This window comes from Panulirus ornatus, chromosome 36 (assembly GCF_036320965.1).
Source record: "Panulirus ornatus isolate Po-2019 chromosome 36, ASM3632096v1, whole genome shotgun sequence".
NCBI lineage: Eukaryota > Metazoa > Arthropoda > Malacostraca > Decapoda > Palinuridae > Panulirus > Panulirus ornatus.
This window is the reverse complement of record NC_092259.1, coordinates 10318846-10334301: the sequence shown is the minus strand read 5'-3', so window position 1 is coordinate 10334301 and position 15456 is coordinate 10318846. Positions and strand designations below refer to the sequence as shown.

The window sequence follows — 15456 nt, the reverse complement described above, 5'->3', positions numbered from 1 at the left end:
TACGATATATGTGCAAATGTGTTATCATTTACAGAATAACAGTAAAGTTCCTCCCTGTGTGATGATCACCATTAAAACATACCTCTCCCTCCAGCAGATGCCTTTAATCTCTCCCGTAACGTTAAAACAAAAGTGGATCATACGAGTCAAACATTCCCAGGGAATTCCTCTGGTTCTCTCCGGCACAAAGGGATGTATTTTTGCTCCGGTGATCAAAGGCTTGCCAGCAAACGCCAGAGCGTTACACAGCCAAGCGTGGGAGTCCGGCGGACGAGGAAACTGAGGGAGGTAAATCCAGAAGCGGGTAACAGCCACGTCCGGAGGCACTCGTCGACTCCCTGTGAACCTCCAGGGCGTCACTGAGTGCAGTAGACAGATCGGCTCATATAACAGTTCAGTTACCGCTGCTGCACATCAGCTTGTCATGGCGGACTCCCTCACCCCTCACTTACGATGACCTCAAAAATCTATATCCGTCCGGGCCGTACTCTTGACCAGGTCTGTTCCTCCGCCGGTGCTGACGACGTATATCTTACGTCCCCTGCCTGGTGGACCAGGACGATGGCCTGCTTCCCTCACCCACCTCCCTCCCCTCACACTGTGGTGCAGACAATGCCTTTTATTACGAGACGACGAGTCACATCGGCCTTGATGGTTTACCCGTCCTAGCTCTAGAGTAGGAGTATGGACCTTCTGTACTATCACAGTTGTATTTCCGTCTGGTTACATGGAGAGTACTAGGGGATCATATACTCAAGGGTCGTACCGTCGTACTCAAGGGTCATACAGTCGTATGAAAGGGTCGTACTCAAAGATCGTACCGTCGTGCTCAAGGGACATACAGTCGTATGAAAGGGTCATACCGTCGTGCTCTAGGGTCATACAGTCGTATGAAAGGGTCATACCGTCGTGCTCTAGGGTCATACAGTCGTATGAAAGGGTCGTAAGGTCGTACTTATGGGCGGTATCGTGGCGCTCAAGGGATCAGCTTTCCTTCCACACTAAACTCGCCAGCCGCCCACACCAGGGCCAGCCCCCGGCATGGGCCCACCCGCCCATGGGTCCGCCCACCAGCCAGCACAAGCCGTAAGACAGTGGCGTTTTATCCCTCGCAGCTGTGTGGTATGGACGCTCATCCACGCACATTCCCCCACTGTACTGGCCCCTAACTGCAATAAAAATCCTCGGGGTTCAAACTGGCTTGCCCTTATTACCGTATAACTGTAAGGGAAAAGTTATGTCCCGCCATGAAAACTCACTGCTCTCTCTCTCTCTCTCTCTCTCTCTCTCTCTCTCTCTCTCTCTCTCGTTTTCTTTGTCTCCCCCTCCCTTCCCTCACTCTCTTTGCCCTTCCGTTCCTCGCCTGTTCTGGGTCTATATCGAGCTGTTTCCACTTTCTTGAGTTTACTGGCTGAGGGCAAGTCCTCGGGGCAATGAATCGGTTGTGTGAGGGTGAGGAAGCCTCGCTAAACCCAGCAACTCCCAGTCTTTTACTTGTTTTATTCGGAAGAGAAATATATACGAGGGTTGTTGTACTTAAGAGACAAGAAATAATCACAAGTGCACGTACATAATGTGCAAGGGGGTATAAGTGGTTTTGATACTCGTAATAAAGTTATCTTGACCTCTTATATATATACAATGTAAATGAGTTATCAACGGCATTTAAACAATATAGAAAAAAAGGTATCACTGGTGGTAATATATACAGAGAAAAGGAGTTATCATAATTGTAGTAATTAATTACTTTTACTGAGCCACCTCGCAAAATAACACATTCTTCTTGTAAAACATATGTTAATGTTTATCACATATTCTTTTATCATCGTCAACACGGTTTTACGAATCTTAAGTTCTACTCTACTACAAAGTGAACGAGTGAAAACTTACAAATATTTGTTCCTAGCTCTCCTGATCTCTCTCTCTCTCCCGTCATGGGTGATGATTGTCGGTGTTGCTCAAGTCTCACCCAGGCCAACTAGAACAAACGATGAAAGAACTGTTGGAAATCGTCATTAGAAATCTATAAAAAATACAGCACAACTGTATTTCAGTGTGTCATGTCTCCACTACAGGGGTTGGATGTGAGCGGTCCCCGACTAGGCTATCTAGATCTGGTTATCTTGAATTAAATTGGGCTATCCTGTTTTATGCTAGGCTACACTACGCTATCTTGTTATATGTTAGGCTACTCTAGGCTATCTTGTTTTATGTTACGCTACACTAGGCTATCTTGATTTATGTTAGCCCTACACTAGGCTATCTTGTTTTATCTTAGGTTTAGGGGGTTTAGGAGGGTAGGAATATCTGGCCGGGTGTCAGGCAAAGTTCACTGGTTTGATTGTTTTAATCTCACATTCCCCACCCTGTACTTCACAGTCCTCTAAATCTTTCTCATTTTCGTGTATTACCCGAGTAAAGTTGCACAAGAAAACTGGTTGCGATGACCGAATTTCTTAAGTGTATTTGGTCGGAAACTCGTGGAAAGAAATTATTTTGAGAGTCCTGGCGTCCCCCACCGCAGTGTAGCCAGTTCTTCAATGAATAATACAAAGGAAACTCATGTGAACATCTGAACACATATCTGAGGCAATTGTGACGAACGCCAAATTTTTTTCTAATTTGCGAACATTTCATCAATCCACAAAATTAAGCTGCAGGAAAATAAATCATTCTCGTACCGTATATACTGATACATATTGTGGGAAATACCAGAATATATGAAGAATAACTGATCATATTTCCTCCACTTGATACATCTTATTATCCTATTTTCATTGATCTGTTCATCTATTTACTTGTCACATATAAAGTGCCTACCTTTAAAATTAGGTACGTGTGTTTTCAGGGAAGTATGTACATTTTCGGCTGTTTACCCAAAGGCTCGGCGTCTATTAATATCAATTTTTATATAAAATAGTGTCACATAAGAATATATAATATATATCCAGTGTTCTTATGAGGTATGAGAGATAAGTGCTAACTTTCAGCCACTTCTCTCATGTGTCTGGGGTCAGCATTACGTGTGAGTTGTCATCATACACATTATCACACTGGCAATATAATGTCAAGTATGCGTCACTATACACTAGAGCTTAATATAAAGTGCCTTCTATGTATGAACAAAAATTTCTATTTAATCAACAACAAAATGGCATTCAGAAGTGAACCAGGTAATCAAAATTAAGCTATCTCATCACTTCTTAAGTTTATCGATCAGTTACCCTCTAATTAAGATGCAAGTGATGGATTTGTGCAAGTTTTCTATAACTCGTGACGGGTGATAGAGAAAACGGTGGTATTAACGCTGCTGGGGTAACACTACTAAACGTATTTTGCTATTCATTTTGTCGCACCTTCGATGTTCAATTAGAAAAGTTTGTGAACATCAAATCACTAATGCCATGTTAATTTTAGTATTATCATAATATTCAAAGAAATTATGCCTTTGACATACTGAAATGATGATTGGTGACAAATTCAAGTCTTGATATATATATATATATATATATATATATATATATATATATATATATATATATATATATATATATATATATATATATATATATATGACAAATGCTGGCAAGGTTTCGAAGCGAGGGGAATTGGATGGTTAAATATAAAACAAGCCTCTTGTCGAACGTTTCATAATGAAAGTACCATCTGCTTGCGACTGAGGGAGATATAACTGATGTCTATGATGATTTTATCACCATATCTCACAAAAGGAAAGTTTCAAACTTGTTTCATCGAGATCGTAGAGGAAAACAGACGTTCTTTAATTGTTAACTTCTCCAACTGTGTAGTGAAACTTATGTTTGCGTACTTGGGGGTGTTCCACCCATAGTGAACATGATGGTGAGTGATAGTGAGAAGGGAGACATACCGCATTCGGTAGGGAATGCGTGCGTTTCAGTACTACTTATTCCCTTTATACTTTGGCTTAAGCACCTGCATTAGCTTGTATTCTTGCCTGAAAAAGTGAAATGCTGACTACAACAGTAACTGAAAATAAATGCTGTTAAATCGTACATATGTTCTTGTCATAATTACCGGTTGAAGAACTGTAAATCAATCCCGTCACGGAAAAACACAAACACATCACATGCAATGATCTTAAGAGCCGAGATACGTATAATCAAGCTAATAACAGAATCGATGAACAACAATCATTAAAAGAAGAAAACAGATTAAGATATATCAAGGATGACAATTATTAAAGCACACTACCTCAAGTGCAAGCCCGTATGATGCTCGTTTATTTTCACGGTTCCACTTACTGTCCGTACAAACTACTATGACCTTGTAAACAGTAAATTTGTTGTCGTTAACACAGAGGACTCAAGATAACTCTCCCAGTAACTTATGCTGATGGAGAAGGTTTTCAGAATAACTTATGTTGATGGAGAAGGTTTTCAGAATAACTTATGTTGGAGAAGGTTTTCAGAATAACTTATGTTGATGGAGAAGGTTTTCAGAATAACTTACGTTGATGGAGAAGGTTTTCAGAATAACTTATGCTGAAGGAGGAGAAAGTCTTCAGGACAAGATCAAAAGTTTGTATCGATAATTCCTATTTTAGGCACAAATTAGCATCCCATATCAATATTCAGGCAACAGCCAGTATCCGCTATTCATATACCCAGCAAAAGTTGATACCCATAATTAGTATTCAGATCAACAGTTAGTATTCAAAACTTGTATTTAGGCTGCAGTTTTAATCAATGAAAATATCACGTGTCAACATTTGTTATTTCACGCAATAACGTTTGGTTTCTTATATCAAAAACGACTTTATACACTAACAGGACAATATTGGTTCACACTTTGACGACAATACCACACATGGAAGGTTGTGGATATAGCGAGAAAATACCGCTATCATAGTGTCCATACAGATGATTGCATAACTTTTGAACGAGGTGAAAAAAAAATGGTTTCTTCTTCTACTTAAAGAACGCTACAGGAGAGACATGTTGTATTGCTTACCAATGCTTTGTTTCCGCCCGTCAGGCGCTTTTGATATAAACCACTCGCGTGGACCGACTGATCCTCCTCTTTCAATGCAGCTGCTGTTGTTGGTGATGGTGGTGGCGGTAGCGGGTCAGGTGCCAGTGATCCCACCGGGGGACACGATCCCAGAAATTTGCGCCTATTGTGAATGCCTCGATACGGTGCCCATGGACGTGGACTGCACCTCCGCTGATTTGAGAGAGGTAAGTGCCGGATTTCAGGGTTACAGGTTACAGCCTGGAATGATTAATTCAGTGATAATCTATTTATCCCAGTTATTTCACTTACGTTTATAAAGAAAAGTACTGTGCATGTTTCATAAAGCAGGTGACAAAGTTAACCTCAGGTTAGAACCACGGTACGACCCTTGGGGAAAACGGAGGACAACCCTGGAGCACGATGGCATGACCCTTGAGAACGACCTGGCCTTTGATTTGACCCTAAAGGGTCAAGTTAAACCAAGCTCAAGGATCGTATCGTTCCAATCAAGGGCTAAACTACTATGATATTAAGTTTTATAAATGTTTACTCCTCCCGATCTTGCTCCCGCAGGTACCAGACTTGACCGCTGACAACTTCACCTTCCCTTGGGTTCTAAACTTGGCCAACAACCTCATCTCAGAAGTCCCTAAGCTACCCGTCGTCCACAATGTCCTCAGTCTGAACTTCAAGTAAGTCCTCCGTGCCAGACTTATGTTGACCTACATTTTCTTTAAAGGTATATGTTGTTTGATCATGAAGCACTATGTGTCCTAAAAATATCTGTAATAAAGACGCGTGTATTGTATTTAACTGTGTGTGTGTGTGTGTGTGTGTGTGTGTGTGTGTGTGTGTGTGTGTGTATATATATATATATATATATATATATATATATATATATATATATATATATATTGTGTATATTGTGGTGTAGTTTGCTTCGAGGTGTTTTGATGCGTTACATATAGCTGTTTGTGCGATAAAGACAACAAAAAATATCCACCACAGAGTTAAGGAAGGGAGAGTTTGTAAGCTCAGGAAACGGTGAACTAAATCTTGTCACTTGGATGTGGAGAACATGTGCCATCCGACTGGACTTATCATCATATTCCAGGTTAATGAGAACAACTGACTGATTTCTGGCTCTTCTTGGACTGAATTCCTGGGACTTGCCTGCATGTATTATTGTATACCTTCCCAGGGACTGTTGCCTTCTTCCGCGTGACGATTTCTGCACCTGTCATGCCACAGCTTCTGTGCATCTCACCACTTTTACTTCCCTATGACTGTGTGTTCTCCCTCTCCCGCAGGAGGAACCGCATCTCCAAGATCGCGGACGATGCGTTCAAAGAACTGCCAGAGCTGAAGAACCTCTACCTGCAGTACAACAACTTGACGGACAATTCAATAACCGAGGGCGTCTTCAGAGGTCAGCATCTTGTCCAGGACTCGTAACACATGATGATAAAGTGATACAGACTTTAGCACAGCCTCAATCGGAGGTTTGCGATTGGTTAGACTAAGGGGACAGAAGCTCCTACATGCTAGTAGACACAGTTTTCAACTATAAGGTTCTGGTGTAGACTCCGAGCGATGGTTAGTATAGGCACTGATATGTCTGAGACCTGGGCCTTTCAGGACTGTTGCGTTAAATACGCAACAATAGACTCTCCAAAACTAGCAGACCTTCAAAGACTATATGTAAAATAATGAAATTATGAAATCAGCACCAATAACACTGTTTCCGACATGAACTGTGGCTAAAACCAACCGATACACTGATAAGGCAATATGTAGAGACAAAATTTTTCCTCGGATAAACTAGATAAAAAATCTGGTTTGAGATATTGAATTTAAGTCCAAACCAAAGAAAGTATGGCACATAAAATCTACCCAAAGTGTTCTAAACTCCTCTCTCTCTCTCTCTCTCTCTCTCTCTCTCGAGAGAGAGAGAGAGAGAGAATCCGTCTTAACCAGCCTCTACCCTATCCCCAGGACACTACAACTCCACCCATCCCAAGCCGCTGGGGCTGGAGGAGCTGGACTTGAGCTACAACTACATCACGACTCTGAAGATCAACACCTTGAAGCACCTGTCCTTCCTGAAACGGCTCCTCCTCTCCCACAACCCCATCGGGGACATCCCCTGGAGCATGGCGGCAGCCATTGTCGAGCTGCACAGCCTGGAGGAACTGGATCTCTCTCAGACAGGCCTTGATCGTCTTCCAAGCAATTTTCTGACTGATCTCAGGTAAGCATCGTCGAATGTAAGGGACACCGTGGTACGTGCTAGTAATGTCACCCAATGTATCTTTGTACAAGCTTGAAGGTTAGGTTTGTGATGTGATTCGTCAAGAGTGATTTACAGTACAGTCGTAAATCTCGAAAAACCTCTCACTTGTAAATCTTTTCTGATCACACTGTAAGCGGCATGATGATACAATTGTGCTGGTTCTCAAATCTTTCTCAGCAGGTAAGACCCGGTCCTTTTTAAGAGGCTGTTTTTCCCTCCGTAAAACTTGGATTATCTTCACTCTTCTCTCCTTACTTCTCTGTCTCTTTAGTTCTCCTCTTTTTATTAGATTGAAACAAAAAATCAGCAAGTCACATGATTACACTCTTCCCTTTCCACCGAGAAGAACCCACGGTTTTTGACGACAACAACAGCAAGTTAGACGAAGTGTTATATAGTTATACCTTCATATATCCAAACCTACAAGTACTGTATAGTTATATTCTCATATAGCGAGACCTATGAAGTTATCACACAAATATAGTCGAAGTTCAGTGGCTGAGCTACTGAGCTGTGTAAACGTACAGTACAAGGAACATGCACTGTACACTATGTAACTAAGGTAGGCTTGACTCGTAACCCATCCGCAGCGGCTGAAAACACCGATAACTAAATGTAAGCTACACATTTATTCCCCCACGTACAGAACCTACAGATATGTACGTGGGAGAGTCATACACTTCGTCTCCATACAGGATCCCGTATATACGGTTCACATCATAAACAAAGAATCATAGTTATCTTACAAGGTGCAGGAATTTATTGGGGTGGCTGGTTATAAGGCTACAGGAGTTCCAGATGAATTAAACGAAAAGATTATTGAGTTACCTTTTCATGATCAGGAACCTACAGGATTGGATAATGATACAAGTAAAATGGCAGCATTGCAGTTATACCCCCATGTACAATGGTGTAGAAACCTTGCTGATAATGTAAGTAAAGTGATGAGATTACAGAGTTATCTCCCCATGCACAAGAACCTACGTTCATAAGTTAAGTGGTAGGACTACAGAGTTACCTCCCCATGTACAGGAACCTACGTTCATAAGTTATGTGGTAGGACTACAGAGTTATCTCCCCATGTACAGGAACCTACGGGTGCTGACGCTAGCGGGCAACAAATTATTATCAGTGCCTTCCGAGGTCAACTACGCACGCAACCTCGTCCAACTCAACCTCAACGCCAACCCCATCACGGTCAGTGGCCACTACGACTCTGTACCTCCTAGGAGACATAATGCTTGTTCAGGCTACCTGTCGCTCCAGCTAGTTCATCCTCCAGGAAACAGCTTAGTTCTTAATATCCGGCGGAAGGCAGATAAGTTCGCTTTTGTGCGTGTGACGCCATGTAAGATGTGACGCATCTTGTACTCAGTAAGCGTCAGTGATAGTCCAACATTTGCCCTGATAAAAGGTACGTATTAAAATCTCTGTATGTTTTCCAACACTTTTTAAAATTCGATAAAGTTTTGTACATCTTCGTTTGAAGCCTCGAACACGAAAGTATGATTCTTGAGCCCAAAGATGCGATTATCAGACACGAAGGTACGACTATGGTGACATGGAATCAAATCCTAAGGTCGTATTGTCCTGTTCGATCGTCCTGCTGGGCTCTAGGATACAATCGTGGAGTTGGAGTGGTAACCAGTTCCTACCTTGAGGTACACCACTGCTCTGTATGCCCTTGTGATGTCCTGTCGTCAGGAGCATGACCTGTAGTACCTCTCCCTCAGACCGTCAGCGTGGGTGACTTCCAGTCTGGCTTGAAGACACTGCGGGTCCTGGAAATGTCGGCCATGCCCCACCTCAGGCACGTGGGGTCCCACGCCTTCTCCAGCCTCACCAGTCTACAGGTTCTCAAGATGTCAGACAACCCCGAGTTCTCCTACATCGACCGCGACGCCTTCTACAAATTACTGGGGGATGAACTGGCTCTGCAGGAGGTGGGTACCACATTTCAGACACAGGAAACACTCTAGCCACACCAACCCACATGAAACTTACCCAACACATGTCTACGGACGACACAACCCACGTTTCACTAACAGCAAAACCCCAACCCACAACACATGTTTTTGTACGAAAAAGAAATCAATAAAATTCCCAAGCTACATTACGACAGAACAAGAAGCCAAGGGAGTGACCGACACACCTTCCACAACGAGAAGCTGACCCACTTCACAACCAACCATCTCAAGAACACAACATATGGCAGATGTTTGTGTATCATTTATCGGTTCCACTACGCGTGATGTTGACAGCTGAGGTTGACATGTTAGTTTAGCTGTTCGATCTTCCACCTTCACCTTCCTGTCAGAAGTAAACAGTGGGTATAGTGAGCCAACGTTCCTATAATTCATCTGGTGATTCCTCTCAGCACTGAATGCCTCGGGCACTGTATTGAATACAACAGCAAAACGTTCGGATTTACATAGGTCCCTAGGGAAGCAAAGGTGTACGTGGGCCTGTGACTGGGTACCTCCTAAGCTTTGCAACATACTGATCAAGTTAGGCTGGTCATAAGACAGGATAACTGACGGTAACCCTAAGTATACAAGTCCAACAACACGTTGTGTTCTAGCATTGGAAAGTCCAGCTATATGTCTTGAAAAGAAGAAATTTTCCTCTTTATTACATCTATATTTTCTCTTTTTTTTCTGAGATGTATTTACGTTAAGAAGTTACACTCTTTGCGGTTAGGTTAGGTTAAAACTTCTTTTCAATGTTTATATCATGTTCTTTCACAAGACTGTATTAAAATAGAGTACCTACGTTGGTTGCGTCCTGTGATCTGTTACAATACTACTTGTCTTCTCTTTCCCAAACTTCCCCTTGTTCACCACACACTCTCTAGAATCCTCCGACGATTCCCTCCAGAAGTCTCCACCTCCCACAACCCATTCCTTCCGTCAGCACTCTCAAAACGTGTGGTAAAGATCCCGGCTGGCCAACCCGTAGTTCTCGACGGCCGTGACATTTATATAGTCTTGTGTCCAAGTCGATATTGTCTCTATAGAGGCCAGGCACTCTCGAGTGTACCGTTCGAGTGACATGTTCCACCAACATTAACGTGTGACCGTCATTGGCTCGGCAGATCCACATCCAGGACAACAAACTCAGTTCGCTGGAGGAGAACATGCTGCCCTGGCGGGAGCTGAAGGTGGTGGACATCCAGAACAACCCCTGGAATTGCGACTGCCACCTCAAGTGGGTAGCCCAGGAGCTCATACCGGTCCTGGAAACGAAGAACCCAGAGACCACCCTCTCTATACAGTAAGTACCTCCCATCTCATACTCTAGCACGCGCGCACACACACGCGCTCGCGCTGGAGATAACTAGGAATAAAGTATAGATAATCATTAAAGCAACAGACGAGAGTTGAACGGATGTGTTGCTTGGTTATGAAAGTTTCGCTTCCGAAGCAACACAGTAAGGCCCAGGGAAAGGTTGGGTCCCTAGAAGAAGACAGAAGGATCCTGGGTGTTCTGTAGGTTCCAGTTGTGAAGAAGGTGACTGAGAGACTGGAGTGAGCTCCTGCACAGGAGGTTGTAGGATGCTGACTCAGATTACATTTATGTCAGGGGAAAACAAAGTGGAAACTGAAAGACGAATGAATCTAGTTTTAGGTTAGGTTTACTGGTTTTGTTAGGTTTATGATGAACAACACCTGCCACCTACTCACCTACCCTCTTCATGATGAACAAGATCAGTCACCTACACACTTACCCCCCTGCAGCTTCCCCCACCATGACTCCTCTCTTCCTCATGCATGTCAACATGTCTCATCGAAGTATAATGTCCCGTCTCTGTGTCTTCCCTATGATACATCGATCCCTCCCTCCCTCCCTTCCTCAGGTAGACTCACGTACCACCGCCTCCTCCCTCAGTAACCCATCCCTCCATTTGAGTACACTTACCACCCCGTCCTTCAGACTGCGCAGGTGTTCCCCACTCCTCCCTGCCGTTGGTGACCATGTTCCTCGCTCCCCGCAGCTGTGCCGAGCCCATCGCCGACCGCGGGATGCGTGTGACCGACCTGCTGGTTCACTCCCACACTTTCCAGTGCACGACGCCCCACACCTTCGTCGGCCACCGTAATGTTGGCCCCCTCATCGCCAGCACCATAGTGGTCGGGGCCATCCTCCTCCTGACAGGCACTCTGGTCTTCGCTTACGCCCTCTTCAGGCGTTCCAGGGTAAGTTCTGGCTTAAATCTACCTAAGACATTACATGTCTGCGGCTTTCTGACACTCGCCACCTAACGAGCCTAAGTTATCTGTCCATCAATATATGGATGCCCTATTTCTCTCCCTCCTTGACGCGTGGCTCAGTATCACCAACCATTAATTTCCCCTCCAACAAATGTCAGTTGTTCTATTTCCGCTACGAACACTCTTCCAGAGAATTTGGACCTATCAGAGCTTATCCACCCTATACACACACACACACACTCCTGATACGGCCAGTAATTCTCGCGAGTACCCTCTATCTGTATAGTTTCTTCCCGTCTGAACATGAACTTGACCGACCTAATTTCTCTGATATCTTATTTCTACTCACCAATCACCCTCCTCCTCCTCCTTCTCTCACTCCAGCAGTGTCGTTCCTCTCGCTTTTGACCTGTCCTCTGTGTACCTTCGCCTCACTAACCCCGGTTCATCCCTCCTGCCCCACAGACCCGGCACATGTTCGGCGAAAGCATCAAGTACCGACGGGCCTTCAACGAGGACCAGGAGGCCGTCGGCCAGACCGTCCACTCGTAGGCCGCCGTCGGGGAGCACCGGGCCGCGACCTTGCTAGCTGCTGGAGGCACGGCACTTGCCCCAGCTGTGCCACTTCACCGTGTAGATCCACGGTGTCACATGACGCGACGCAGATGACTGGTGTCAAGTGTCATAGAGACTTGTTGATGGCGGCCAGTGCCCCACGTCCAGTTACCAACTGTCAGGATTGTCTTCTGTCGACTTCCGCGACAACCACGTGCCAAGTAGCTCCGTGCCAACCCTTATATATATATATATATATATATATATATATATAATCATGTGTGTGCAGTGCCTCGCCTGCTGTAGATAGAGGCAACACTACTGTATGTAGCCATCCAATGAACGCCACCAACACATGATCTAGGATATATATATATATATATATATATATATATATATATATATATATATATATATATATATATATATATATATATTACATATAATATAATATAATGTTATGTTAATTTATGTAAATAAGAGGATTAAATGTTAAGTATTTGTAGTTACCGAGAGAGAACATGAACATCCATCATATCTGAGAGGGACTGATAAGTGAACGTCTTTGAGGAGGTATTATACAGAACGGGTGAGAGACAGACCTTTTGGCCTGACTTTTCTGTAAGCTTCAGGTCCAAGGCTAGGACACCCGTGTCCAGAAGCTGCACCGTCCTGCTGAGTTATAAGAAGAAGCGACGGTATTTCTCAACTGGGGCTTTGTCGAGGACGTCATGAAGCAGTGAGACTATGAAGGAAAATGGGCTGGTTAAGTAGTCACCAGGCAACTGTCGTCGTGTTACGGTGGTTTCCACCTCCGCTCCACATTACGTAAGACCACAGCTCAATGGCAGGTCTTGCCTGGTCACCTCATAACCCCAACCAACAAATGGACTTCAGACTTGCGTACCTGGGTTCGTAAGCTCCAGCCTATGGCGATGGTCAAATGGACTTCGAAGGTTCCTTGAGAGGACGTTCCTTTGAGGCAAAGGTCCTCCTCAGGACCAGTCAGTCACTGACGGTAATAGATGAAGTTCTTCCCGGCTTCGCGCCTCCAGCACAGAATCACACTATATATATATATCATTATTTCGGAGGCGTGTCGGAGAACACGTCGAAGTCTTATACCGCAGCGCCCCAGGGTCTTGCCACATCGCTGGCCCTGATTACACGAAGGAGAGACGAGGTGAAGAGTCATGCACACCGAGGCTAGATGGAATACAGCAGAATACAGCAATGCCTTGAATTCAGAATTCAGAATACAGCAGCGTCTTGATTTAAGTGATACTGATGTAAGGCAACACTGTTTTCTGCCTTACACACAGCTCCTTCCTGAGAGGGCTCACCTTCTGCAGCGGTTCCCCGTGAGTGTCCTGCCCGTCTTAAGTGAGTGCTGTTCACGGGTATGTTGTTCAGGTCGCGGAGCTCACCCACATTCCCTCCAAAGTGAGTCAGGAATATCCAAGTGTCTTTCCACCACGACTGTGGAATATCTGACGCAACACGTTGGTCATTTTATACGTTTCCCTATACAAGGTGGGCTGGGCGGACACCGGATACGCCCCTTTCTGCCCTGGTGGTATACTGATAACACAAGTCCTTACCTCAACACCCTCGGGAACAGAAGGTCACAAAACACAGCCCCGCCACTGTGACGCTGGAAACCTCATAATCGGGAGTTAGAGGACCAGAATGTACACAAAGAATCTGATGAGGTTTCACCACAACGTGAGCACTGATGTTACTGTGTGTGTGTGTGTGTGTGTGTGTGTGTGTGTGTGTGTGTGTGTGTGTGGTCATCTGTCTCATCAATGGTAGAAATTTTCCTCACGTTTTCTTAATTAGGAATAAGAAATTAGCAATATAATATGACAGTGTAAGACTACCATCAGAATTCTTCTCTTCTCTTTCTCTTCAACACTTGCAAATCGTCCTCACCATATGCTAATGTCTCTCGCCCCTTTTTACTTTCCAGTAAAGCAGTTGTGTCGACATTTGTATAGTTTTATGATAGAGTAAACGACCTTTAACCTCCCGACATTCAAACGATCTCGTATATGAAAAAGAGAGAGAGAGAGAAAAAGGAGTTTTATACCCAGTAAGCTTCACCTGGACGGGATTAAGACCATAGTAGGAAAAAAATCATTTTCGGTTAGGAAAAAAAAACGATGGAAGAAATATATATATAGTTAACAATACGCCTCTCATCCTTCATAGGAAACGAGGGAAAACGAAGACAGAAACGCTCCCTTACTTCAGGGGGAAACATATGAACGAGGATGGTCAAGAAGAGCCCAGTGCACACTCCCCAGCCTGCGTGTCGCCACAGATGGTGTTTGGCAACACATGTGATGTTCCATGTTCTCCCTCACACAGACACAGACACACACAGACACAGACACACACACAGACACACACACACAGACGAATGATCACTGGTAGTTTTAGTCTCCACGTACAGTGGTGTTAAGTTTAATAACATTATATATATATATATATATATATATATATATATATATATATATATATATATATATATATATATATATATATATATAGTATCTTGATGTCTGAGGACGTCCCTACATACAGCTATATATATATATACCGTGTATAAATGTGTGTGTGTGTGTCTACTTACTTTCAGTGACGTCATGTGACGTCAACTGCCATGCCTCTGTTAAGCTCCTGATTTTGGAAGGGCTGTCGTATTTTGTATTAGTGTATATTTATATATTTGTTATCTGATTACCGCCAAGTTATCCACAGGTTATAGATGAGGCCCGTGCTTCCATGTCTGCCACATCAGCCCTCCACTGAGCCAACACATCAAATTACATCTACAATAATTCCGTGGTTGTTTAGTTTCCATCCCATTCCATTGAGTCTAAGGAGAGAGACGTTAAACTTATTTTCATTATCAAACCAGATGTGAGTGTTGGTATGAGGAATACTTCACGGCATAATACAAGATATGTCACATATATATATATGCCTGGCTACACACACAAACACACGGACGAATGATCACTGGTAGTTTTAGTCTCCACGTACAGTGGTGTTAAGTTTAATAACATTACCTTGGAGAAAGATCACACGGTACAAAAGCACGTCCTTTTTACAAACATACAGAATATCGAAGGTAGGAGAAAGTATACAAGAAAACTACGAAGACTTAAAAAAGCCACTACGTCAAGTACACGGACTGGCGTAGAGGGGCGTAGGATGGACCTACGGAATGACCAGGGGCAAAGCTGAGATCATGATAATGAAGGTACAAAAAAAGAAGTTGGGAAAGATACAGCTTATGGGAGAGATCCGGGAAAGACTGGGAGGTCAGGCTACATGAGCAAGATTGCAGGAACGAGTGAGGAATGAACATGAAAAAAAAAGCATCGTTGAGAG

The 15456-nt window shown here is 43.7% G+C and overlaps 1 protein-coding gene across 2 annotated transcripts in view; it reads left to right on the top strand.

Moving 5' to 3' along the window:
- LOC139760337 (lumican-like) overlaps positions 1-14903 on the top strand; it is a 31615-nt gene extending 16712 nt beyond the window's left edge. For both annotated transcript variants that reach the window (XM_071683365.1, XM_071683366.1), the window contains 9 exons: positions 5073-5219; positions 5569-5687; positions 6306-6424; positions 6991-7246; positions 8377-8485; positions 9022-9231; positions 10383-10561; positions 11283-11484; positions 11965-14903. In XM_071683365.1, the coding sequence (XP_071539466.1) occupies positions 5073-5219; positions 5569-5687; positions 6306-6424; positions 6991-7246; positions 8377-8485; positions 9022-9231; positions 10383-10561; positions 11283-11484; positions 11965-12051 (1428 nt within the window). In that variant the 3' untranslated portion in view covers positions 12052-14903. The remainder of the gene's footprint in view (positions 1-5072; positions 5220-5568; positions 5688-6305; positions 6425-6990; positions 7247-8376; positions 8486-9021; positions 9232-10382; positions 10562-11282; positions 11485-11964) is intronic.
- The last annotated feature ends 553 nt before the right edge of the window (positions 14904-15456 follow it).